The sequence below is a fragment of the Dipodomys spectabilis genome, unplaced genomic scaffold (assembly GCF_019054845.1).
Source record: "Dipodomys spectabilis isolate Male_0828 unplaced genomic scaffold, ASM1905484v1 ptg000317l, whole genome shotgun sequence".
Classification (NCBI taxonomy): Eukaryota; Metazoa; Chordata; class Mammalia; order Rodentia; family Heteromyidae; genus Dipodomys; species Dipodomys spectabilis.
This window is the reverse complement of record NW_024870994.1, coordinates 1,405,280-1,430,710: the sequence shown is the minus strand read 5'-3', so window position 1 is coordinate 1,430,710 and position 25,431 is coordinate 1,405,280. Positions and strand designations below refer to the sequence as shown.

General features: G+C 45.1%; 1 protein-coding gene across 5 annotated transcripts in view; it reads left to right on the top strand.

The window, feature by feature from the left end:
- Nucleotides 1-25,431, top strand: part of Stau1 (staufen double-stranded RNA binding protein 1) — a 49,831-nt gene that overhangs the window by 12,561 nt on the left and 11,839 nt on the right. For 2 of the 5 annotated variants that reach the window (XM_042702186.1, XM_042702185.1), the window contains exons 2-5: nucleotides 2,088-2,150; nucleotides 21,001-21,139; nucleotides 21,991-22,156; nucleotides 24,559-24,657. In XM_042702186.1, coding sequence (XP_042558120.1) covers nucleotides 21,039-21,139; nucleotides 21,991-22,156; nucleotides 24,559-24,657 — 366 coding nt within the window. In that variant the 5' untranslated portion in view covers nucleotides 2,088-2,150; nucleotides 21,001-21,038. Of the gene's footprint in view, nucleotides 1-2,087; nucleotides 2,151-19,018; nucleotides 19,084-21,000; nucleotides 21,140-21,990; nucleotides 22,157-24,558; nucleotides 24,658-25,431 lie in introns of those variants that run through there. The other 3 variants (XM_042702188.1, XM_042702187.1, XM_042702189.1) reach the window with 2 other exon arrangements.

Below are 25,431 nucleotides of genomic sequence, written 5' to 3'. Positions count from 1 at the left end.
GAATTTCAAAATGGATTTGTTTATGCAGTTGTGAATGTGTATTTGAGTCTGTGCTATCACTTGTCTAAACCGTTGAGGTCTGGGATGGTTGCAGAATAGTCTCCAACCCTCTTTCTCCCCTATTGTTAGTGGCAGTTGTTTCTTACTAGTGTTGTTATGTTTGTAGCAGCTCTGTTTTCTGTTCTGTTGTGCTGCTTCTACTTGGGGCTGAAAAGCTGCACATCCAGTCTTACGTATATTCCAGCATGAAGGGGCCTGGATCAGATTAGAGGAGGTCTGGTGGACAGAGGCATAAATGGACTGTGTTCTAGGTCTTAAGAATTTATTTGGACTGCTTGGTAACCTTTTTCAGTTTTTTTTTTTTTTTTTTTTGGGGGGGGGGGTCGGTCATGGGGCCTGAACTCTGGGCCTGGGCACTGTCCCTCAGCTCAAGGCTAGCGCTCTACTACTTGAGCCACAACACCACTTTTTCTGCTTATGTGGTGCTGAGGAATCGAACCTAGGGTCTCATGCATGCAAGGCAAGCACTCTACCACTGAGCTACCTTTCCAGCCCTGTGTTCCCTTCTTTTTATTTTATTTTATTTTTTAATCAGTTGTGAGGCTTGAACTCAGGGCCTGGGTGCTGTCCATGAGCTCTTTTGCTCATGGCTAGCACTCTACCATTTTGAGCCACAACACCACTTCCAATTTTCTGGTGGTTAATTGGAGGTGAGTCTGATGGACTTGACTGCCTATGCTGGCTTTTTGTGTGAAATTTTTTCCCCCAATCCTGGGGCTTGAACTCAGGGCCTGGGCTCTGTTCCTGGGCCTCTCTGTACTCCAGGCAAGGGCTCTACCATTTGAGCCACAGCGCTTTTTCTGTTTATGTGGCACTGAGGAATCAAACCCCGGGCTTCATGTGCTAGGCAAGTACCCTACCACTAAGCCACATTCCTAGCCCTGTGTGAAGTTTTTGACAAGCATTGAATCCAGCTGAATTTCAGTGGAAATTTGTGAGTAAGGTTGAGTATCCTCTATCTAACATGCTTGGGACAAGAAGTGTTTCAGATTATGGAGTTTTGTGGAGATTGGAATATTTCTATAGACTTTGATTTTTGTTTTCTCCATTAGTTTTTTATTTTTGTTAACATACATTTGTTTAGTATGAGGTTGAGATTTGCTGTATTTCTATATATGTACACAGTGCCCTTTGAACAAATTCTCCACAACATGTCCTTGCCCGTACCCTCCTCTCCCTTCCACAGACTTAACATTGAACAAACCAAATCCAAAATACTCTGAAATCCAAAACTTTGGAGAGCTTTTTGCGTTTTTGGATTAGTGGTGCTCTTCTTGTGCTGTATATGTTATTTACAAGAACAACTTGAGCTGTTAAAATAATGGACAAAAAATGAGAGCCCATGATTTTATTCCTGAACTTATTTAGACAGTGAGCAGCAACTCTTCGTTGTCTGTTAAACTGCAGTAGCAATGAGCTATGGAAATGATGAACAAAACCTTTTATATTGAAAATGCAAAAAGTATTCCAAGGTGAGGAATTCTGTTTATTACTTACTTAAAAGGGAGGGTCCCCCCAATTAGGTAAAAGTATGAGAATTTTGTTAGCAATAAAAATGATTAAGAAATGGACTTACTAGAAATAGTGTGCCTTTTCTCTTATTTTACAATGCACATAGTGCTTTTTGGTAATTTTCCCATGTAACAGTATTTATACTGTGAAGTGTTTGGCAAGGGCATTTCTGAATTAGATGTTTAGCCTGTGTGGTAGGAAAACCTCACAAGGTTGAAAATCAGGCTTTTATGCCTGGACAGTATATGTCAGAAAGTTTGATGGATAAGTATCCACATCACTTTCACCAGATTGCAATGGAGACCAAAAGAGGGAGGGTCTCCAGTCCTGTGTAGTGTCCTGGGCCTGAGGTGGCTTTTTTCTTGGACTGGCTTACTGCTTCTAGCCGTGACATCATGCTTTCACAAAATTCCCTACTTGTAAATTTTAGATTTCACCTCAATTTGATCCATATTCATTTTCAGAGAAGAAGATCTACTTTAGTAAGTGATGGCCTCTTTTTTTCCCCTCCCCAGGAGTCTCTGAGCCACGTTACCTCTCAGCTGGGCGGGACTGGTACCTGGATCGCCCTTGTTAAGGTAAACATAATTTGGCTTCATCATTTCAGCTCTGCTTTAATTGGTGATAGTCCTCAATTCTGCATTTGCGTGCATGAAAATGTTTTGTACTTGTGACTGTAATGTTAGAGGAACAGAAGAGATTTTATGCAGTTTGAATTTCTTTTTTACTTTTAGTTTAATTAGAAAGTACATGCAGTAAAAATTGTGGGCAAGAATATAAAGCTTTCCCTTCACCTCTGCCATGTGTTTTAATGTGTAGACCTGGGGCTGGGAATGTGGCTCAGTGGTAGAATGCTTGCCTAGTACGCATGAAACCCTGGGTTCAATTCCTCAGCACCACATAAACACAAAAAACTGGAAGTGGTGCTGTGGCTCAAGTAGTAGAGCACTAGTCTTGAGCTGAAAAGCTGAGGGACAGTGCCTAGGCTCCACAATCAACCAAAACAAAAAAGATGCTTGGGGACAGTGCCCAGGTCCTGAGGTCAAGCCCCAGGACTGGCAAAAAAAAAAAAAAGTTCAGGCCTCAAGCTGATCTCTGAAGTTATCATTAAGCATAACTCACTCAGTGAAGTTCTTAGTCACAGAGTTCTTGTACTTTACTTTCTTTTAAAAATACTTGATTTTTCAGGTTGTTTATATTTAACTTGGTTGTCAAACTTGTGGAACTAATTCATCATTGTTTTTCTGTTTCAAGCTAGGTTATAAATCAAACTCTGTTTAGCATGGGCAGCTTGTGATCGTTCAGACCAAAAAAAGAATTTTATAAGTGTTCAGGACTTTAGGCTTGTCTGCACTGCAGAATATACTGAGCATGTTAACACTAACAGTGTTAGCCTTCTGCCTCTTGGAGCTGAAGGTGCATCATTATAAATCCCTCTGAGATAGTAGTTAGTAAACAGGGTAGCCAACTTTTTGGAGGGGGAATGAGGATATTACAGACTAAGAAAATTGGAGAAATTATACAAAGGTCTGTGAATGAGTTTATTATACTTATCACCCTGAATTTTGAAGAGTTGTATCACCAGACCTTAGGGTTCACTAGTGCTATAGCTGATGCTTTGTCAAATACCCTATTATAAGTGTCTTTGGGGAAACTGAGTCATGGGACCCAGATTGCTGAAAGTTGGACCTACAGTTACTTCTGAGCTGGAAGTAGAACTGAAAGCCACAATCCATAAGTTTGTTCTGCTTGAACATGGTTGATTTGTTACTTAGTGGCAAGGCTGATTTCTAGGAAACTGAGTTGTGGCTGAAGACAATGTTTGGTGTGGTCATGCTTTGAGGTAGATAGTGCATGGTTACTGACTACAGCTTTCTTTTTCTGTGAGGAGAAGCCAATTAACCATGTTGTTGAACTGAGCCCCTTCTTGGTCAAGAATGTTACACGGTACAACTCTTAAAAATCACTGGCAAGCCGGGTGCTGGTGGCTCACGCCTGTAATCCTAGCTACTCAGGAGGCTGAGATCTGAGGATCGCGGTTCAAAGCCAGCCCGGGCAGGAAAGACCGTGAGACTCCTATCTCCAATAAACCACCAGAAAACCGGAAGTGGTGCTGTAGCTCAAGTGGTAGAGTGCTCGCCTTGAGCTGAAGAGCTGAGGGACAGCACCCAGGCCCAGAGTTCAAGCCCCACGACCGACAAAAAAAAAAAAAAATCACTGGCAGATTATGAATAGGTGTTCACTTTGGTTAGTTTAAAATATTTTCCTTATATTTTTATAGGTTTAAACTGTTTTACAAAAATAATATGTGCTTTAATTTATTTTTAAGACTATCTCCTAGCCAGGCACCAGTGGCTTATGCCTGTAATCTTAGCTACTCAGGAGGCTGAGATCTGAGAGTCACTGTTCAAAGCCAGCCTGGACAGGAAAGTCTGTGAGACTCATCTCCAATTAACTACCAGAATACCAGAAGTGGCACTGTGGCTTGAAGTGGTAGAGTGCAAAATCTCAGAGACAGCATCCAAGCCCTGAGTTCAAGCCCCATGACTGACAGGAAAAAAACAAAACAAAACTATTTCCTAGGGAAGGGTATCTTTGTAAACTTTCAAAAGGCTAGGAAAGAAATAAGGTTTATGGCTGGTTAGACTGTAGGGATATGTATTTTTTAACTTGTGTACGGTATAATGGGTTTTCTAGGTGAATAATTAATAATGAATTCCCTTTTAGGAAGTATTTCCTTAAAAGAGACACCCAACAGTAATATTTGTGTGGAAAGAAAATCTGCATTGTCTACTGTCATTGGGCCAAGTGTGGTATGGGGGCCACATTCAGACACTCCTACGGTGTGCAAAGTCTTCAGCAATTTGAGTTGTTTCCAGGCATTATTTTAGGCTAATGTTACTGTCTTGGCAGTGAGTGTAACTCCTCAGGCCTGATTTCCTTGTGTCTTTTTTTCTCTCATGTACCAAGGACAGTGGTCCTATCAACTCTTTCCTCCCTCTGTCTCTGACCGTCTTTAAGCAGTTTGGCCATATTTCTTTTAAGGAATGTATTGTTACTGTGTATTTAACATATTATAGGCCTGCTATTGAACATCCTTGCTTGCTTGGCATTGACCATAACGCAGTGGTTTTGGACACGGTAGCATCGGGTGATAGTGACCTACATGCTGTGGCTTTCCTGGCTGCAGGGGCTTGGATGATGCTTGCATCTGAATTGCTCTTTTGGGAGGTAACCTCATTGTAACTAGAAAGTGTCAGAGAAGGTGCTTTGGAAGTAACTGTAAGGATGCACTTTAGCTGGACGTCAAGGGTATTGAAAGGATTTTATGTTGTAGGAAAAGTGAGCAGATTCTCTCTTTTTTTTTTTTTTTTTTGGGGTCCAGTCGTGGGGCCTGAACTCTGGGCTTGGGCGCTGTCCCTCAGCTCTTCAGCTCAAGGCTAGCACTCTAGCACTTGAGCCACAGCACCACTTCCGGCTTTTTCTTTTTCTGCTTATGTGGTGCTGTGGAATTGAACCCAGGGCCTCAGGCATGCAAAGCAAGCACTCTACCACTGAGCCACCTTCCCAGCCGGTGAGCAGATTCTCTAGGAGTGGAGCCTCCCAAAAACTAAATAAAGGGCTGGGAAGGTGGCTCAGTGGTAGAGTGCTTGCCTTGCATGCATGAGGCCCTGGGTTCGATTCCTCAGCACCACATAAGAAAAAAGAAAAAAGCCAGAAGTGGCGCTATGGCTCAAGTGGTAGAGCGCTAGCCTTGAGCTGAAGAGCTGAGGGACAGCGCCCAGGCTCAGAGTTTAGGCCCCACGACTGGACCCCCCCCCCCAAAAAAAAAAAAAAAAAAACTAAATAAAAAGAACAGATTAACAGAGTTATAGCTGGTTGTTTAAAGGTCTCTTCTGGGACTGGCAATGTGGTTTAGTGGTAGAGTGCTTGCCTAGCACGCATGAAGCCCTGTTCAATTCCTCAGTACCACATACACACAAAAAGCCAGAAGTGGTGCTGTGGCTCAAGTGGTAGTATGCTAACCTTGAGCAAATAAAGCTCAGGGACAGTGACCAGATCCTGAGTTCAAGCCCCAGAACTGGCCCCCCAAAAAGTCTCCTCTGTGTCTTTGTCAGAAATGTAATAAACAGAGCTTGATGTAGATTCTTTCCTTTACAGCTTTTCATTTGTGAGTTCACATGTAGATTCAATGTTCTCTGGTGAATATTGAAATTATATGTTTATCATGCCAGTGACCTGGGGTGCTCCTTTGTATTTATATTACATGAGACTTACTGCAGGACTCGCTGGGGAAATGTTTAGTGAAATGGTTATGGCACCTTGAAAGGAAATTTCATCCAGAATTGAGAGAGAGAGAGGGTGTGTGTGTGTGTGTGTGTGTGTGTGTGTGTGTGTGTGTGTGTGTGTGTGTGTGTGTGTGTGTGTGTGTGTGTGTGTGTGTGTGTGTGTACTATGGCATGAACTTGGGACCTGGGGAAATGTTTAGTGAAATGGTTATGGCACCTTGAAAGGAAATTTCATCCAGAATTGAGAGAGAGAGGGTGTGTGTGTGTGTGTGTGTGTGTGTGTGTGTGTGTGTGTGTGTGTGTGTGTGTGTGTGTGTGTGTGTGTGTGTGTGTGTGTGTGTGTGTGTGTGTGTGTGTGTGTGTGTGTACTATGGCATGAACTTGGGACCTGGGGAAATGTTTAGTGAAATGGTTATGGCACCTTGAAAGGAAATTTCATCCAGAATTGAGAGAGAGAGAGAGGGTGTGTGTGTGTGTGTGTGTGTGTGTGTGTGTACTATGGCATGAACTTGGGACCTGGGTGCTGTCTCTGTTGTGTGTGTGTGTGTGTGTGTGTGTGTGTGTGTACTATGGCATGAACTTGGGACCTGGGGAAATGTTTAGTGAAATGGTTATGGCACCTTGAAAGGAAATTTCATCCAGAATTGAGAGAGAGAGAGGGTGTGTGTGTGTGTGTGTGTGTGTGTGTGTGTGTGTGTGTGTGTGTGTGTGTGTGTGTACTATGGCATGAACTTGGGACCTGGGTGCTGTCTCTGTTTTTTTTGGGGGGTGTGTGTGGGGGGGTCACTCATAGGGCTGAACTCTGGGCCTGGGTGCTGTCCTTCAGCTCAAGGCTAGCACCCTATCCCTTGAGCCACAGTGCCACTTCTGGCTTTTGTTTTTCCTGCTTATGTGGTGCTGAGGAATCGAACCCAGGGCCTCATGCATGCGAGGCAAGCACTCTGCCATTGAGCCAGTTGCCAGCCCCTGTCTCTAAGGTTTTTTTTTTTTTGCTCAAGGCTAATGCTCTATCACCTGAACCACACTTCCACTTGCCTTTTTTGGTGGTTAATTCGAGATAGAGTCTCAGTGACTTTTCCTGCCTGAGCTAGTTTTAAACTATGATCTTCAGATCTCACCCTCCTGAGTATCTAGGGTTATAGGCATCAGCCACTATGGTCAGCAAGGAATCTTATAAAATAAATGCTATAATTCTTATCATTTACCCCTCTTAGTGCTGAGGTGCCCATGTGCACGGGAGACTGGGCAGTGATGCTGCTATGCAGATTTCACAGTCAAAGGTATTTCCAGTGAAAACTAAAGGATGTCTGTGTTTCACGTTTCCCTTCATTAGTATGCAGTATGCTATCTAAGTTGTTAACAAGACAGTTTGCGCTCTCAAACTGTAAATCAGGCAAATTGAGTCCCTCATAGGCCTGATGGAAAACAATCATCAGGGACAAGTTTAAAGGGAAGGATTGAGGTTGCATTTAAGGATTCAAGGTATAAGGCAGAATACTATTAAGCAACAGGTTTACCATTTACACAGAAGTAAACGTACCAGATTTCATAGTTCCCCTGAAGGCATCCAAACTCTTAAGTGTCCTTAGTGAAAAACTGGTCTTCCTTTCAATGAAGTGAGCCCTTCCTCACAGCTATGATGTCTGTTGGTGTCTCTGGCTCCTCTTCCTCCTGGAGATTGTGACAACCAAGAGACATGGGTACTTGTCTCCTGGGGCAGAATTGTCCTCTTGAGACCCACTGCTTTACTTTCTCTTTTGAGGCTTAACTAGGACACTTCTTAGCACTAAATTAGCAAGTGACTAAAAACTGACTAGCGACTTTTAACTTTTTCTAAGGTGCTAGGGATTGAATCTAGATCTTGTGAATGTTTGAGCTATACTCCCAACCCCCCTGCTTTGTGAATTTCAGTATTATGTTGGAAATTTAATGTTTATTAACTAGAGTCTAACTTGGAGGTTTTGCACATTGATCTTACTTGCAACTTCTCAATACTTGTTTTAACCAGTCATTAGACAGCTTCTTCAGATGTACCTGAAGCTAATGTTTTGGGGCAATCTTAATGAAAAAGCCCATTTCTTTCTTAGCTTCTAGAAACACATGAATTTTTGACAACTGGAAATTCTGGCAGTGAGCCTGCTCTAGACATCATTAGTCAAAAAGGATCCCTTTGGGCCTCGCCCTTTCTAAATTTAGGCCTTCATTCAGTCTTAGACTTAGCTAGCCTGGGCAGAGCTGGGTTGCTCCCTCCTGGATGGGGGAAGATACTAGAACAGACACTTGGTTTTGGCTTATTATTTGTCCTTGTGACCTTTGGTTGGTGTTGTGAAGTTGTGAATCTACTCCAAGTGATTTGTTGCTCTTAGTAAATAATGCTCTCAAGACAGAGTTCGAAAAAAGTGGGAAGGGGAGGAGTGGGTGAGGAGCTAGTGAGGAAGAGACAGAAGTATTTCTCATTTTTGCATATAAAAGGAAAAACAAGGGCATAGCTGGCTTCGGAATGGCTCTAGGCTTGTGTCTTGACACTGGAACTTGTCTGTCTTGCGGCCTCCTGCTGCTTTGTTCTGACTTCTAAAGTAAACAGAATGAGGCCATGTTGTGCCTTCTCTCTAGCACTTCAGCAAGCTGCTTGTGGGGTTTTCCAGGACTCCTCACGTCACTTGCTTGTTCTGATCATGCATTGATTTATAGGGGTCTGATTTAAGAAGTTATTTTGAATCTTTATTAAAAGTGAAAGTGTAAGGGCTGGGAAGGTGGCTCAGTGGTAGACTGCTTGCCTTGCATGCATGAGGCTCTGGGTTTGATTCCTTAGTACCACATAAGCAGAAAAAGCCGGAAGTTGCACTGTGGCTCAAGTGGTAGAGCGCTTGCCTTGAGCTGAAGAACTGAGGGACAGCGCCCAGACCCAGAGTTCAGGCCCCATGACCGACAAAAAAAAAAAAAGAAAAAGAAAAAAGTGAAAGTGTAAGCTGGCCACCAGTGGTTCACACCTGTTAATCCTAGCAACTCAGGAGGCTGAGATCCGAGGATGTTGGTGCAAAGCCAGCCCAGGCAGGAAAGTCCGTGAGACTCTCATCACCAATAAACCACCAGAAAATCGGAAGTGGTGCTGTGGCTCAAGTGGTAGAGTGCTTGCCTTCAGGTGAAGAGCTGAGGGACAGTACCCAGGCCCAGAGTTCAAGCCCCACGACCGGCCACCCCCCAAAAAATTAAAGTGAGCCACAGTTATTTGGAAGTAGAACATCTAATTAGTTGGTGTGCTAGATTCTGGAGATTGCTTCTTGAGAAACATGTCATTTAAGACATTTCCAGCATTTTGAAGGATGACCATGAAAATGAGCAGAACTTGTCCCTATTTTTAATTTTAGTGCATTTATTTAGAAAGACTTACCTTTGCAGACCTTCTAACAAACGGAAGTAAACATCTGAGCACCCCAGTTGGTGGTGTGGGGCTTTTTTCTGCTTCCCTTTTACTTGAAATAGTCTCAGTCCATCAGAAGGCCTTTGTTATTCAAATCACACTGCTCAGGATCCTGAACCTTGGTGTGGGTGAACAATTCTCTGGTGTAAAGTCTAATTAAATGAAATCCTCTGAAATAAATCTCTTAAGTGAACAAGTACATCTTACATTGTCATGGAAAAAGAAAGAAGCAGCAAAAGTGGGAAATTCCTCCAGTTGGTCAAATTAAGGAACCCCCTGTCTAAGGGACCAATCTGTGTCTGTGGCCCTGAGGTAAAAGCAGTGTTTACACTGACCAGTTACTGTTGTTCCTAACCCAGTTTGCTTTTCATTTCCATCATTTTGAGACCAGAAATCTTTACTGGAAACGCCTCTCCATACTTTCCTATTTGCACTTGTAAAATGTAAGCTGTAATTCGAGGTTCTTAATCTTCACTATTCAATATCATGTCCTATGGGATGTGTTTGTAAAATGAACACACAGAACACGTGGGTATTATAAATTCTTTGGAAAACACGCAGGAAAATTCCAAGGCCAGGAAATGCTCTGTAGATGGGGTGGAAAACTCTGCAGACTCAGAGTATGCTAAGTGGAGCTGTTTTCATGTCTGAGCAAGTTGCACCAATTTTGACTGAATACCAGCAACTACATCTCTCCTCTATAATTTGCCTCTTTATTTTCTTTCCCTCACAACTTTTAGGTAGAACTTTAGACTTCGTAGCACTGAATTAACCTGCCCTGAAAGCTGTTTACCTGCAGTTGTTCACTTTTGTTCAGAGTGATCATGTCTCAAGTTCAAGTGCAAGTTCAGAACCCATCTGCCGCTCTCTCAGGGAGCCAAATACTGCACAAGAACCAGTCTCTTCTCTCACAACCTTTGATGAGTATCCCTTCTACTGCTAGCTCTCTACTCTCTGAACATGCAGGTAGACCTATCCAAATCTCTGCTTTGCCCTCTGCATCTGTTACATCCTCCAGTGCAGCTGCAGGTAAGCCTGTGAATCCACATGTCCGTCCCCCCCCCCCCCCCCCCCTTATTGCCAGTCCTGGGGCTTGAACTCAGGTCTGGGCACTGTCTCTGAGCTTCTTTTTTTTTTTTTTTTTTTTTGGGTCCGGTTGTGGGGCCTGAACTCTGGGCCTGGGCGCTGTCCCTCAGCTCAAGGCTAGTGCAGTACCACTTGAGCCACAGCGCCACTTCCGGCTTTTTTCTTTTTGCTTATGTGGTGCTGAGGAATCGAACCCAGGGCCTCGAGCATGCAAGGCAAGCGCTCTACCACTGAGCCACCTTCCCAGCCCTCTGAGCTTCTTTTGTTCAAGGCTAGCACTCTACCACTTGAGCCACAGAACCATTTCAGGCTTTTTCTGTTTATATGGTACTGAGGAGTCGAACCCAGGGCTTCATGCAAACTAGGCAAGCACTCTACCACTGAGACACTTTCCTGCCTCCACATGTCTTCTCTTCCCATGTTTTCTCAGCATATTTTCAGATCTGACAAGTAGGTTGCAGAGGTCAGGCGCACTCATACTTACCTTCAAGAAGCGGAGGAAGCCAGGCCCGGATGCTTCACACCTAAGCTACTCAGAAGTCTGAGATCTGAGGATTATCGTTTGAATCCAGCTTGGACAGACAAATCCACGAGACTCTATCTCCAATTAACCCACAAAAAGCTGAAAGTGGAGCTGTGGTGTGGTTCAAGTGGTAGACTTCCAGACTTGAGCAAAAAACTGAGTTTTTTGAGTATTGGGGGGTACCAGAATAAATAGTAGAAGATATTACCATCACTACCCATGCTGCTTTGTTCCAGATCAGAGAACCCTGGCTCTTCATGGGGTGTATGGAGGCCTCAGCAGGCCATTTAGAAGTTGTAGGAGAGTTGATAATTGCTCAAATTGCAAGTCCTACTATGTTAAAAAGTGATAACTGAAAGAAAAATTGAACAATAAAAGCTACTTTAGATAGTACTGTTCTCAGGAAAATTCTGCTTTTAAAATTATTTCCCAGAACTGACAAAGAACCCTTACGTATACAAGCTCTCATCTTTGTATGTCTACAAGATTTTGTTCCAGACAAGGGGACAGCCAGACTTACTAGAAGATGCCAGAGCCACTAACATTTCTTAGTTTTTATTTTGAAGAAGTAATTTTATTGGATGTTTCTTGAGGTAGTTCAGAAACCAGGGAAGCCAAAGTGCTCTACCACTTGAGCTACACCCCAGTCCTCCTGCATTTTCATATAGAGTCTTTGTAGCTTTCACTGGACTGTCCTTGAATGAGAATCCTACCTCTGCCAAGCAGAAATTTTTTTTTAAAGGAAATACATTTAGAAACATTCCAACTTGATTACCAGAAGTTGAGCATGAACGAAAGGTAGTCACTGATTAGAAAAGACTTGAAACACTTGAGGAAGAAACCTAAAATGATGTTCCGCTTCCTCCCACTTCCCCACCCCGCTTCCTCCCACTTCCCCACCCCTCGCCCAGCTAGATAAATGTCAGTGCGGTTGTCTGTGTACCAGTCACCTTAGAGCAAAGTTCTTTGGACAATGAGTGCACTGTCAGCTTCCTGTGGATTTTCTTAGTTGATTTCTTATTCCCGTAACTCCTCAGGCTGTTTTCAAGTACTGTTTCTCTGGCTCCCAGCTGCATGACTTCTTCCAGGCTAGCTCCAGAAATCCTGGCACTGCATTTACCCCTTGGAAACTCATTTCTCCTGTGTTTGGCCATGTGGTCCCAGGATTTTTGCCTTTTTCCCCTCTGTGTGTTTTTGTATCCACATCCAGTTGACATAGCCATCTAGTTTACTTACGTAATCACTACAAATAGATCAGGTTGGAGGACAGCAGCCTCTGGAGAAAAGGAGTGTGGATGCACCAGAAATGGGAAGCTGGCTCTGTGGAGGACAGTCCCGCTTTAGGGATGGTATGGGCATGTTGAGTTTGGTGAAACACCTAACAGTTTGCAACCGACAGTGTCGTACCAGTGTGTACCTGCGATGGGAAGACCTCCTGGTGATGGCTTTGGTGGGCCATAGCTGAAGTGCCCTTTCAGATTCCAAGTACCCTGGGCTCCTTCTTGCCCCTGGCTGCGGTCCCACTTGTGCGGGTACTGGGGCTTGAACTCAGGGCCTCACTTTTTTTTTTGGCGGTCTGTCCCGGGGCTTGACTCTGGGCCTGGGCGCTGTCCCTCAGCTCTTCAGCTCAAGGCGAGCGCTCTACCACTTGAGCCACAGTGCCACTTCTGGCTTTTTTCTGCTTATGTGGTGCTGAGGAATCAAACCCAGGGCCTCATGCATGCTAGGCAAGCACTCTACCACTGAGCCACCCTCCCAGCCTGGGCCTCACTCTTTTTTTTTTTTTTTGGGTCCAGTTGTGGGGCCTGAACTCTGGGCCTGGGCGCTGTCCCTCAGCTCTTCAGCTCAAGGCTAGCGCTCTACCACTTGAGCCACAGCGCCACTTCTGGCTTTTTTCTTTTTGCTTATGTGGTGCTGAGGAATTGAACCCAGGGCCTTGAGCATGCAAAGCAAGCGCTCTACCACTGAGCCACCTTCCCAGCCCTGGGCCTCACTCTTGCTTAGCTCTTTTGCTCAAGACTGGCACTCTTCCATGTAAGCCACACTTCCACTTCTGGCTGTAATCTCTTTAGAAGAAACCCTTTCCTGTGTTGCCTAGTCAGCTGGTTCAGGACAGACCCAATTACATCTTTCCAAGTGTGTGTTCCTAGCATGCTTTGCAGTTTTGCACCACTGCTCCACTTTTTGTTGTTGTTGTTATGGAGCTTGAACTCTGGGCCTGGGTGCTGTCTTCAGCTCTTCAGCTCAAGGCTACCACTCTACTAGCTGAGCCACAGCACCACTTCCGGTTTTCTAGTCATTTATTGGCGATAAGAGTCTCACAGACTTTCTTGTCTGGGCTAGCTTTGAATTGCAATCCTCAGTTCAGCCTCCTGAGTAGCTAGGATTACAGGCATGAGCTAGTGGTGCCCGGCTCCCTCCACTTTTAATATCCTTGGGACAGTGGCAGTTGCTTGTGTTTCATAGTAGATTTTGTGTTCTTACATTAGTTTGTTTTCAGTTCCCTTTAACATGACAAACTCCAAAGAGAAAAACCCGTTTGTCTTGTGAATGAGTTAGCCCATTTCACCAAGATTCAGTCCGAGTGTATGAGTAAGGTCCAGCCCAGTGTAAGATAATATTTCCGTCTTGCCTGTGCATTTGTAACCCACCAGGGGAGCTTTATGTTTTGTTATACTGTTAAAAAAAAAGTGGTGGTATTGTGGTTCAGAACGCATATTTTCAAAGGCTAAGGGCAAGAGGTACAAAAGTAGAGACAACTCTTAAACAGTTGTCTTTTTAAAAATCTTTGCAGAGTAGATCAAAGAAAACATGTGCTTTTCTCTGAAGTATTTGGTGCTTTTTTTTCCCCTTCAGTCATGGGGTTTGAACTCTGGGCCTGGGCGCTGTCTCTGAGCTCTTCAGCTCAAGGCGAGTGCTCTACTGCTTTAGCCACAGCACCACTTCAGTTTTCTAGTGGTTTGTTGGAGATAAGAGTCTCAGGGACTTTCCTGCCTGGGCTGGCTTTGAACTGTGATCCTCAGATCTCAGCCTCCTGAGTAGCTAGGATGACAGGTGTGAGCCACCAGTGCTCAGCAGTATTTGGCTTTTAAAATTCTAAATAGTGTGTGATTGTTGAGGCTTCTGTATAGAGACAGTTTCTGAGTGCTGTGGTTGACTTCCTGTGGGAATTCCAGGGCCTTGGGCTTCCTCTCCTCTGTAGCCTTTCCCCAGCTCATTTTCTGATTATTTGGAGAGTTGGGCAGGGAGAGGAGGAGATGGGAAGTCAGTTTTGCTGCTTGTTTAGCAATGTAGGTAAAAGGTTTGGTGATGTAAGGTAGAAATTCCTCTCAAAGGAAGTATTTTAGATTGTTTCTGATTGCAGTTACCCTTGTCATTTCTTGTGGAGAAGGAAAGACTTGAAAGTTTGCTAACTGCTAATAAGTTTGGTCTTTTAAATTTGGTGTCTGCTAGTGTATTTTGGACCTTAATTGTTTGCTCTCTGGCTTTACATTTTGGCCTTGGTACACCGTGGCAGCACGCGAAGTACGGGATAGGGCCGACTGTCCCTGATCCAAGCCTCTCAGCAGAGCCAATATAGAGCAGAGCCAATTCCTTCATACTTAGAATGAAGTCAGGTTTCTCTTTGCATTTGCCTAAAACTAACACTTAGCATTACTTAAAAGTATTGAGTTGCCTTTGAAATTAGCCAGAAAGGGGTTTAAATCCCAGCTTCTTTCTACTCTGTGACCTTGAGCAAATTACTACTTATGTTGAGCCTCCATTTTCCAGTGGTCACAATAACCTATTAAACAGGTCCTTTGCAGGGTTAAGTGAGAGAGAATTTGCTTCTGTGTAGAGTGCAGAGCTGATGCTTAGGAAATGCTTGACAAGTGGTAGCTAGTACTAAACAAATTTGTTTTTTTTGTCAGTCATGGGACTTGAACTCAGGGCTTGGGTACTGTCCCTGTGTTCTTCAGCTCAAGGAGATCGCTCTACCGCTTGAGCCACAGTGCTACTTCCGGGTTTTCTAGTGTTTTATTGGAGATAAGAGTCTCATGGACTTTCCTGCCTGGGCTGGCTTTGAACCGTGATCCTCATATCTCAGCCTCCTGAGTAGCTAGGATTACAGGCGTGACCCACTGGGGCCTGGCAGCAATCGTATTTTTTTTTTTTTAAAGGAAGTTTCCTACTCTTAAGGTTAGTTTATTCTAAAGTAGTAATTCTATTTGAAATGTTTCTTTGTATTGGAGGATAGTTAATCATTTTCTGTAACTGTTGTGTTCTTTACAGGATTTTTGTTTAATTTGGGATTCTCTTTTATTAACTGTTTTTAGTATTGTTTGGAAAATGAACTATCTTACTTGAACTTTCAACTCTTTAGGTAATTTGACTGTGTGTTCATCTTTAACTGCATTTCTTCCCGTATTTTTTTGTCCATAAGTTGTTCAAGAGTAGAAGAACTCTCCTGTTGTGACTGTTTCTTTTTTTTTTTTTGGCAGTCCTAGGGCTGAAACTCAGGGCCTGGGCACTGTCCCTGAGCTTCTTTTTGCTCAAGTACTCTACCACTCAAGCTACAGTGCCACTTCCAGCTTTTTGTTGATGTGGCACTGAGGAATTGAACCCAGGGCTTCATGCATGCTAGGCAAGCACTCTACCACTAGGCCACATTCCCAACAGAGTGCCAGATGCTGGTGGCTCATACACTGTGTTGCCCAAAGGTGGCCTTAAACTTGGTGATCCTTCTGCATTCACCAGAATTCTGGGCTTACAAGTGTGTACCACCGTGCTGGGCCTACTCTACTTTTGTTGGTTTTTTTGTTGTTGGTAGGGCTTGAACTCAGGGCTGGGTATTGTCCCGGAGCTTTTTTGCTCAAGGTACTGCTCTAGCATTTTGAGCCACAGCACCACTTCTGGTTTTCTGATGGTTAATTGGAGATATGAGTTATAAACTTTCCTGCCAGGCTGGCTTCAAACCACGATCCTCAGATCTTAGCTTCCTGAGTAGCGGAATTCAGGTATGAGCGCCCAGCGCCCAGCTTGAGTTTTTTTTGTTTTTTTAAAAATCTTTAATTGTGCAAAGAGGTTTCAGTTCAACATGTTAGTTTGAGAATACACTGCACTACATCTTGATCACTGAGATTTGAACTCAGGGCCTTAGATTTGTTCAGCTGGTACTCTACCACTTGAGCCATACCTCTGGTCGCACACTTCTAATTCTGCTAAAACCAAGGCTATAGCCCTCTCCACAGAGTGCAACTGAGTGGCAGCACACTGGGTGGAAAAAGTCCTGGTGAAAGGCGAGGCCGCATGAGGCTTATTCATAACGCTTGGTTTTTAGTGTTTTCCTTTGGCCTCTTGCCGTGAGTGACTGACCAGGGACACGGATGGCGCTGTATGGCGAGCATCTACCATTAACTTCTCACCAGCCAGGGTTTTGTTTGTTTTGTTAGTCATAGGGCATGAACTCTGGGCTGGGTGCTGTCCCTCAGCTCCTTAGCTCAAGGCGAGCGCTCCACCACTTGAACCACAGCACCACTTCCGGCTTTTTCTGTTTATGTGGTACTGAGGAATTGAACCCAGGACTTCATGCATGCTAGGGGAGCACTCTACCACTGAGCCACCTTCCCATCCCACCAGCCAAGGTTTTAAGTTCATGTACTTAGATGAATAACCTTGTGAATTACTGAACATACGCAGAACATAATGCTTTAAAAATTTCCCAGTTAGTGGTAGCAGTGTGCCCAGGAAAGGAAGCATGAGGCTAAGACCTAGAAGAAACATCAGCTCTAAGGCACATTGCCTTGACTCATTAGGCGCCACATTTAAGTGGCCTAGACAAACTCAAACCAGTGTTGTTTTTGTTTTACATATTAAAATGATAACCTATAATACCTTATGATAAAAAGAAAAACCAGATCAGAACAGTCAAAACTCTTAATTGATTCCAAAGTAGTGATCTCAAAATTTTGGAGCATGTCATAGCTACTACAAGCTTAGTAGAAACACAGGCCAGGTGCCCTGCTTGCCATTTGAGAAAAGTCCCAAGGGCCCGCCTGGGGTCCTGTTCTCTAGGTCAGGCCTCCCATCCACTCGTGTAAACAATCACAGAGGTGAAGAGCCACTGGCTGGTGCAGGCTCCTAGTTTTTACAGAGGTTGGTATAATAGTGATGGGATTGCCCTATCTGTTCAAAAAAAGAAATAGGCACTTGGGCTTCATGGCTAGAGGAAGAAAGGATTTGTTTTCCTCTGCATGTGTTAGGGTTCCCCCAAAGCAGCTGAGTGCATTCACAGTTTTAAATCTTTCCTGCTGGGGATCTGATTTTCTTCTAAATAGAGACAGTGCCTAAGTATACAGTCATAAGGAAGTAAAAGGCAGTCTTTAGAACTTGGCCGACATTGGTCTGGGAAGGTGGCTCAGTGGTAGAGTGCTTGCCTTGCATGCATGGGTTCGATTCCTCAGCACCACATAAGCAGGGGGAAAAAAAGCCGGAAGTGGTGCTGTGGCTCAAGTGGTAGTGTGCTAGCCTTGAGCCGAAGAGCCGAGGGACAGCGCCCAGGCCCCATGACCGGACTCCCCCCCCCCTGCACCCCCCCCCCAAAAAAAAGAACTTGGCCAACGTGTTTTCATCCTAACAGGATTATGTTTTCAGACACGTCTTCAAATAGTGCATTTGCATAAACATCTGTGTCCATGTCTAAATCTCTTCATGAGAAGTAATTGGATGACATTCTCATTTGGACATTTTCCAAATAATCAGATAATACTATTGTACTATAAAGAAAACAGCCTTTAGACTCTGTATTTACTGTGTCTCTGAAAGTTTCTTTTTTGTACTGGTCCTGGGTTTGAACTCAGGGCCTAGGTGCTGTCCCTGAGCTTTTTTGCTCAAGGATAGTGCTCTATCACTTGAGCCATGTGAGAAAAAACTTGTCTTTTCTATCAAAGTGGATTTCTTTTCTTTTTTTTTGTCATTCGTTTGGGGCTTGAACTCTGGGCTTGGGCACTGTCCCTGAGCTCTTCAGCTCAAGGCAAGCGCTCTACGACTTGACCACAGTGCACTTCCAGTTTTCTAGTGTTTTTTATTGGAGATAAGAGTCTCATGGACTTTCCTGCCTGGGCTGGCTTTGAACCATGATCTTCAGATCTCAGCCTCTTGAGTAGATAGGATTACAGGCGTGAGCCACTGGCAGCTCAAAGTGGATTTCTTACAGCTACATTTCCAGCTTTTTTAGTTGTTAATGGAGATAAGAGTTTCACAGATTTTCTTGCCTAGGTTGGCTACAACTCATGATCCTCAGATTTGAGTCTTATGTAGCTAAGATTACCAGTGCCTGGCCTCAAAGCATAGTTTTTTCATGGAATGCCATGCTGCACTAATGGATTTTAGAAAAAGAATTTTCTATGTATAAAAACAACCACACAAAACAACAAACTGTGTGGAAGGCTAAATTGCTAAGACAATGACTAGGCCTTTTAAGCCATGACCATAAAATTGTCCAGTGTCCAAGTGAAGATTACAGTCAACGTCATGTTTCTAAAAAAGCTCACACTTTTCATTTGTAGGTATTTACAGTATAGCTCACTGTTGGAGATGAACTCTGAGAGGCTGAAGCTTTAAGACGCCAGCATAGCAGGGCGCCAGTGTCTCAAGCCTGTAATCCTAGCTACACAGGAGGCTGAGATCTGAGGATTACAGTTCAAGGCCAGCCTGGGCAGAAAAGTCTGTGAGACTTTTTTTTTTTTGGTCGGTCGTGGGGCTTGAACTCTGGGCCTGGACGCTGTCCCTCACCTCAGCTCTTCAGCTCGAAGGCAAGCACACTACCACTTGAGCTACAGCGCCACTTGTGGTTTTCTGGTGGTTTATTGGAAATAGGAGTCTCAGGGTCTTTCCTGCCTGGGTTGGCTTTGAACCACGATCCTCAGATCTCAGCCTCCTGAGTAGCTAGGATTAAAGGTGTGAGCCACCGGTGCCTGGCTGTCTGTGAGACTCTTATCTCTAATAAATCACTAGAAAATCGGAAGTGATGCTATGGCTCAAGTGGTAGAACACTAGCCTTGAACTGAAAAGCTGAGGGACAGTGCCCAAGCCCAGAGACCAACCCCCCCCAGAAAACAACAACAACAAAAACAACAGCATACAGCTGCTGCCAAAGAAACACCATTTCGTAATTTCCAGACTACCTTTTCCTAGGGAAGGAGGGCGTGCAGGATGAGCCACTTTAAACAGTGTGTTGAGAGACACTGGTTAGCCTGATGGCCTCCTTGCTGACCTGTGCGTTTTGACTGCCCGGATCCTGTGCTACCAGGGACAGATGCTTATTAGGGACCCTCAGCCTCACTGAAGCAGTGGCACCAGTCTCGGGCCCTGACCTCGGATGATCTGCAGAGTGGTCAGAAAAAAGTGAAAACATATTTTTCTCCTGACAAGGTTGTTCAGATTGCCCAAATGATAGGTTTTTAGATGGGACCATGTCAAGTGAGTGTTATTATATTGATTATAATCTCTTGGTCAGAAGAGCTGGCTTTCAGTTAAAAGGCATAAGAAAGTACTGCATGCACGCACGCACGCACACACGCACACACACACACACACACACACACTACTAGGTAATAGTAGTCCAAACAAGAGCTCACGCAGGGGAAGTTAAAACCAAGGTGTGTCTGGTGACAGTCCTGAGGCTTGAACTCAGGGCCTGGGCACTGTCCCTCAGCTTCTTTTGCTCAAGTCTAGCACTCTGCCACTTGAGTTGCAGCACCACTTCTTTCTGGCTTTGTCTATGTATAGAACCCAGGGCTTCATGTGTGCTAGGCAAGCACTCTACCACTAAGCCTCATTCCCAGGCCTGACCACTCTCTTTGTATATGAAAATGGAATTCATTTTCCTAACATTGTAATGCCAAGGATGGAGCTATCTGGATCTTTTCTGGACCTCATCTGACTTTTCCAAACAACCTGTCTACCACTGTATCAGTGATTTTATCCCTTCCCTACCACACTCCACCCCTTTCTTTTGTGATTCTTTTGAGTATTTTATGTTCTCTGTACTCCTCTGGGTAGGAATTGTGTCCTCAAGTGTAGCAAAGTACTTTGCATCCAGTTAGTGCTTTATAATAAATGTATTGTTCATTAATTTTTTTTTTTTTTGTCAATTGTGGGTCTTGAACTCTGGGCCTGGGCACAGTCCTTGAGCTCTTCTGCCCAAAGCTAATGCTCTACTGCTTGAACCACAGCACCACTTCCGGTTTTCTGATAGTTAATTGGAGATTAGAGTCTCATGGACTTTCCTGCCAGGGCTGGCTTTGAACCGTGATCCTCAGATCTCAGCCTCCTGAGTAGCTAGGATGACAGGTGTGAGTCACCAGCGCCGGCATTAAACTAATTTTAAGCATAAGCCAGCACAGCAAATGGTGACTGCAAAAGTTACATTGGTTAAATCTTCTCAGACAATCAAATAAATCTGGACAGTTATAAGGTTGTGGGCTTGAACTGTGGGCCTGGGCGCTGTCCCTCAGCTCTCAGCTCAAGACAAGCTCTCTACCACTTGAACCACAGCACTACTTCCACGGGATTTTTTTTTTTTTTTAGTCATGGAATTTTTGACAACTGTATTACATGATTTTCACTGATAATAATTGGTTTAAATTATTGCTCACTCTCTTATATGTTATATGTTGTTGCCTATGTATTAATATAGAGAAATTACAGAAGATCCTTGATTTTTCTGGTCTGACTCCTAACAATGAATTACTCGGTCCTTTTGTATAATACATTGCATGTCCAATTCATAGGAAGCATGCTTACGTTATTTACTTACTTTGTCGGTCATGGGGCTTGAACTGTTGAGGCCTGGGCGCTGTCTCTGAGCTTTTCTGCTCAAGGCTAGCGCTCTACCACTTTGAGCCACAGCGCCACTTCCAATTTTCTGGCGATTAATTGGAGATAAGAGTCTCATGGACTTTTCCTGCCTGAGATGGCTTTGAACCGTGGTCCTCAGATCTCAGCCTCCTGAGTAGTTAGGATTACAGACATGAGGCACTAGTGCCTGACATGTTAGTCCTTTTTATTCCATCATTCTCATATTAAACATTTGAGAGACTTTTTTTTGTGTTGATTCTGTTTTGCAGAAAGCATAACTCCTACTATTGAGCTAAATGCGCTGTGCATGAAACTGGAGAAAAAACCAATGTATAAGCCTGTTGATCCTTACTCTAGGATGCAGTCCACCTACAACTACAACATGAGAGGGGGTGCTTACCCCCCAAGGTAGGTGTGCTTTGGGTTTCTTGTAGAACATGGGAAAATATGCCTAACCTTTTTGTTTCTTTTTGTTCTGTTTATGTGGTACCAGGGAGTCAAATCCCCAGGGCCTTGCATGCTAGGCAAGGACTCCACCACTATACCACACTCCCAGCCAGTGTGCCTAATCTTTTACATGGAGTAATAAGTTGATAGCTGAGTAATGATCTGGTTTTCTCTGGACCTGCCAGGTGTGGATATGCGCTTGGCTGTGCCTTTGGGGACTGTCCTGGTTTAGCTCCTGCCTGGTTCCTCATAGGCAATATGGCTTGGGCCTCAAACAGTCTGGCTGCCTTTTTTCTCAGTATTAGCAGATTTTGTGATTATTGTTTATGGATCCTTTCTGATTGTTGAGCTTGCGTGCTTCGTAAATAATCTTGGTGGAGTAAAATGTTAATTGAATCTTTAAGATGCTATGTATTTCAATAAGATTCTGAATAGATTAAATGGAGTCTTCCTTTCCCCCTCTTTTCTCTCCTTTTCTTCCCTTCTTCCCTTTCCTCACCCTCCTTCCTCCCTATCCTCCATGGGGGTGGGAGGGTGTTTCAAAAATAGCAGTTTAGCAGCCTTAGAGAGCAGGCTCTGCCGGCTGTGGCTGTTGGGATTCCTTACCAGCAGTCGAGGTCCTTTCTGCAGACTTCAGCCTTTCCTCAGAGACGTGCAGTGCAACCGGAGCCTTGAGAAAGTCCTAGGACGGCGTGCCGGGAGTCAGTCTTAGCAAGCCCCGGTTAACACACCGAGGGCACGACGAGAGTGGCGCTGGGAGCTTGCCAGAGCACGCGTGGTGATGGGTGCTTTCCTAACCCGTTTATTTTCAGGTACTTCTACCCATTTCCAGTTCCACCTTTACTTTATCAAGTTGAACTTTCTGTGGGAGGACAGCAATTTAATGGGAAAGGGAAGACAAGACCGGCCTCAAAACATGATGCTGCTGCCAAAGCCGTGCGGGTCCTGCAGAGTGAGCCCCCGCCGGAGAGGCTAGAGGTGAGGGGCGTGCGCGCGCATGAATGTGTGCGCGCGTGCACGTGTGTGTGTGTGTGTGTGTGTGTGTGCGCGCACGACGAGCCCCCTGCCTGGAGGCTGGATGTGAGGGGTGCAGTGGGGGGCGGGGGGGCGGGGTCCTGCAGAGAGAGCCCCTGCCTGGAGGCTGGATGTGAGGGGTGCGGTGGGGGGCGGGGGGGCGGGGTCCTGCAGAGAGAGCCCCTGCCTGGAGGCTGGATGTGAGGGGTGCGGTGGGGGGCGGGGGGGCGGGGTCCTGCAGAGAGAGCCCCTGCCTGGAGGCTGGATGTGAGGGGTGCGGTGGGGGGCCGCCAAGGAATGGATTTGGTGTGTGTGTGTATAGAAGGCCTCGCCCAACAGGAGGTGTGTGGAGAGCTGCTCATTGCTCTCTTGCCTCCCTCCTCCTTTGTCCTTTCTAAGTCTTAGCATGAAAGTCAGAGGCCTTCTTTATCACTCTGTGGCAGTTTGGATGGATGACAGGTGTATGAACTGTTAGAAAGGACATGACGTCACTGACTTGTGAAGAACACGCAGTGAGTTCTTCGTGTGACAGGTCAGAGACATCTAGCCCTCTGTGCCCAGTGAGTGCTCCAGTGATGCAGTTGGTTAGCGGGTGGTGCCTGCACGCAGTCACAGTGGCAAACAAGGCTTAGCGATGCTTTCTACACCTATATGGCTTGCTCACGTGACTGGCTGTCAGCAAGGCACCATGCAGGCTGGGACTCACTTCCTCCTAGTGGCCCTCTGCAAGGACAGATTCAGCTTCCTGTGGTGTGCTGGCTGAGCTCCAGCAGTGAGGGCAGAGCCCAGCCTTCCATGGCTGAAGCCATGTTTCATAGGGCAAACAGGCACAGAGCCTAGATTCAAAGCAGGAGGTAGAAAGGCTTACCTTCTGTTTGTCTTCATTGAGAAAGATGTATATCATATCACATGAACTCACTAAAACAGTTTTAACGTGCAGCTCAGTGGCTTTTAGGATATTCATAATGTTGAGGACTTCTGTTGTTTCTGTTTTGTTTTGTTTTTTGTCTGTTTTTGTTGGTCGTGGGGCTTGAACTCTGGGCCTGGGCACTCTCCCTGTGCTCTTCAGCTCAAGGCGAGCGCTCTACCACTTGAGCCACAGCACCATTCCTGGTTTTCTAGTGGTTTATTGGAGATTAGAGTCTCATGGACTTTCCTGCCCAGGCTGGTTTTGAACCGAGATCCTCAAATCTCAGCTTCCTGAGCAGCTAGGACTACAGGCGTGAGCCACCAGTGCCTCTGTTTTGTTTTTTTTTTCCCCCATCCTTGGGCTTGAACTCATGCCCTGGGCACTGTCCCTGAGCCTCTTTGCGCATAAGGCTAGTGCTCTACCACTTGAGCCATAGAGCCACTTCCGGCTATTGGAGAGAGGAGTCTCATGGGGACTTTTCTGCCTGGGCTGGCTTCAGACCATAGTCCTCAGATCTCAGCCTCCTGAGTAGCTAGGGTTACAGGATGAGCCACCAGTGTCCGGCAGAACCCCACTTCTGGATGAAAGGAATTCCAGGGAATTTAGGATTGAGGATTTCTGTGTGTGTGCGTGTGTGTGCACACATGAGCTGTACACTGAGGACTAAACACAGTCTCTTTTGCACACCTGTGATGCATCCATACTGAGCCTGCACCCCTGGACCCTGTTTAAAACCATCATGTCGGTTGTGGGACTTGAACTTGTGGCCTGGTTGGGCGCTGTCCCTGAGCTTTTCACTCAGAGCTAGCACTGTACCACTTTGAGCCACAGTGCCACTTCTAGTTTTCTGCTGGCTAATTGGAGATGAAGAGTCTTGTGGATTTTCTTGCCCGAGCTGGCTTCAAACTGTGATCCTCAGAACTCAGCCTCCTGAGCTTATGGTGGGTTTTCAAGCTACACTCTGATCTAGCTATGTATGGGAATCTTTTTTGTGGGTTTTTTTTTTTTTTTTCCTTTGTCCTGGGGTTTGAACTCAGGGCCTGGGCACTGTCCCTCAGCTTCTTTTACTCGAGGCTAGCACTTTCCCACTTGAGCCACAGCACCTCTTCTGGCTTTTTGTGTGTATGTAGTACTGAGGAATTGAACCAGGGCTTCATGCATGCTAGGCAAGCACATTCCCAGCCCATATTTAATCTTTAATATCCAGTGAGACAGGACTGGGGATATGGCTCAAGTATTAAAGGTTTGCCTATTGAATGTGAGATTATGAGTTCCATCCCCAGTACTGATAAAAACAAAAAGCGTCCACTGAAGTCTAGTCTTGGAGCCTTTACACCGGGTCCTTGTGGGTCTGTAAGTCAAGATTTGGGTTTAAAAAAAATTTTTTTATAGCATCTGGGATGGTGATTGTTGATGGTTCTAATAAAAGCTAACACTTAAGTAATTCTCCTTTTAGATTAATGGAAGAGAATCCGAAGAAGAAAATCTCAATAAGTCTGAAATAAGTCAAGTATTTGAGATTGCACTTAAACGGAACTTACCTGTGAATTTCGAGGTAAGCTTATTTTACATCTAGGACTTCGTTTTTGGAATGTTAGGATTCATCGCAGGAGTGACTTTTCCTCAAGTGCCTTTGGAATAGTAACCACTGTGTGCGGCTTCCACGGCTAAGAGCAATGGTTAGGCTCTTCTTGGCCCGCCTGTGACCTTTCTGACCTGGGCAGTGACATGTTGTGCTTTTGTTCAGTGTTTGTTCCCCCAGAGAGGATTTGTTGTTTTCACCTGTCTGAAAAGCAGCTTTGGGGCAGACAGTTAAAGTAGGAAGGATTGATTGATTGATTGATTTTTTTGCCAGACATGGGCCTTGAATTCTGCTACTTGAGCCACAGTGCCACTTTTGGTTTTCTAGTGGTTTATTGTAGATAAGAGTCCCGAACTGGGCTGGGAAGGTGGCTCAGTGGTAGAGCGCTTGCCTTGCATGCCTGAGGCTCTGGGTTCTATTCCTCAGCACCACATTAAGTAAAAAGAAAAAGCCGGAAGTGGTGCTGTGGCTCAAGTGGTAGAGCGCTAGCCTTGAGCTGAAGAGCTGAGAAACAGCACCCAGGCCCAGAGTTCAGGTCCCACAACCGGACCCAAAAAAAAAAAGAGTCTCCTGCCGGGCGCTGGTGGCTCATGCCTGTTATCCTAGCTACTCAGGAGGCTGAGATCTGAGGATCGCAGTTCAAAGCCAGCCCGGACAGGAGAGACCGTGAGACTCCTATCTCCAATAAACCACCAGAAAACCGGAAGTGGCGCTGTAGCTCAAGTGGTAGAGCGCTCGCCTTGAGCT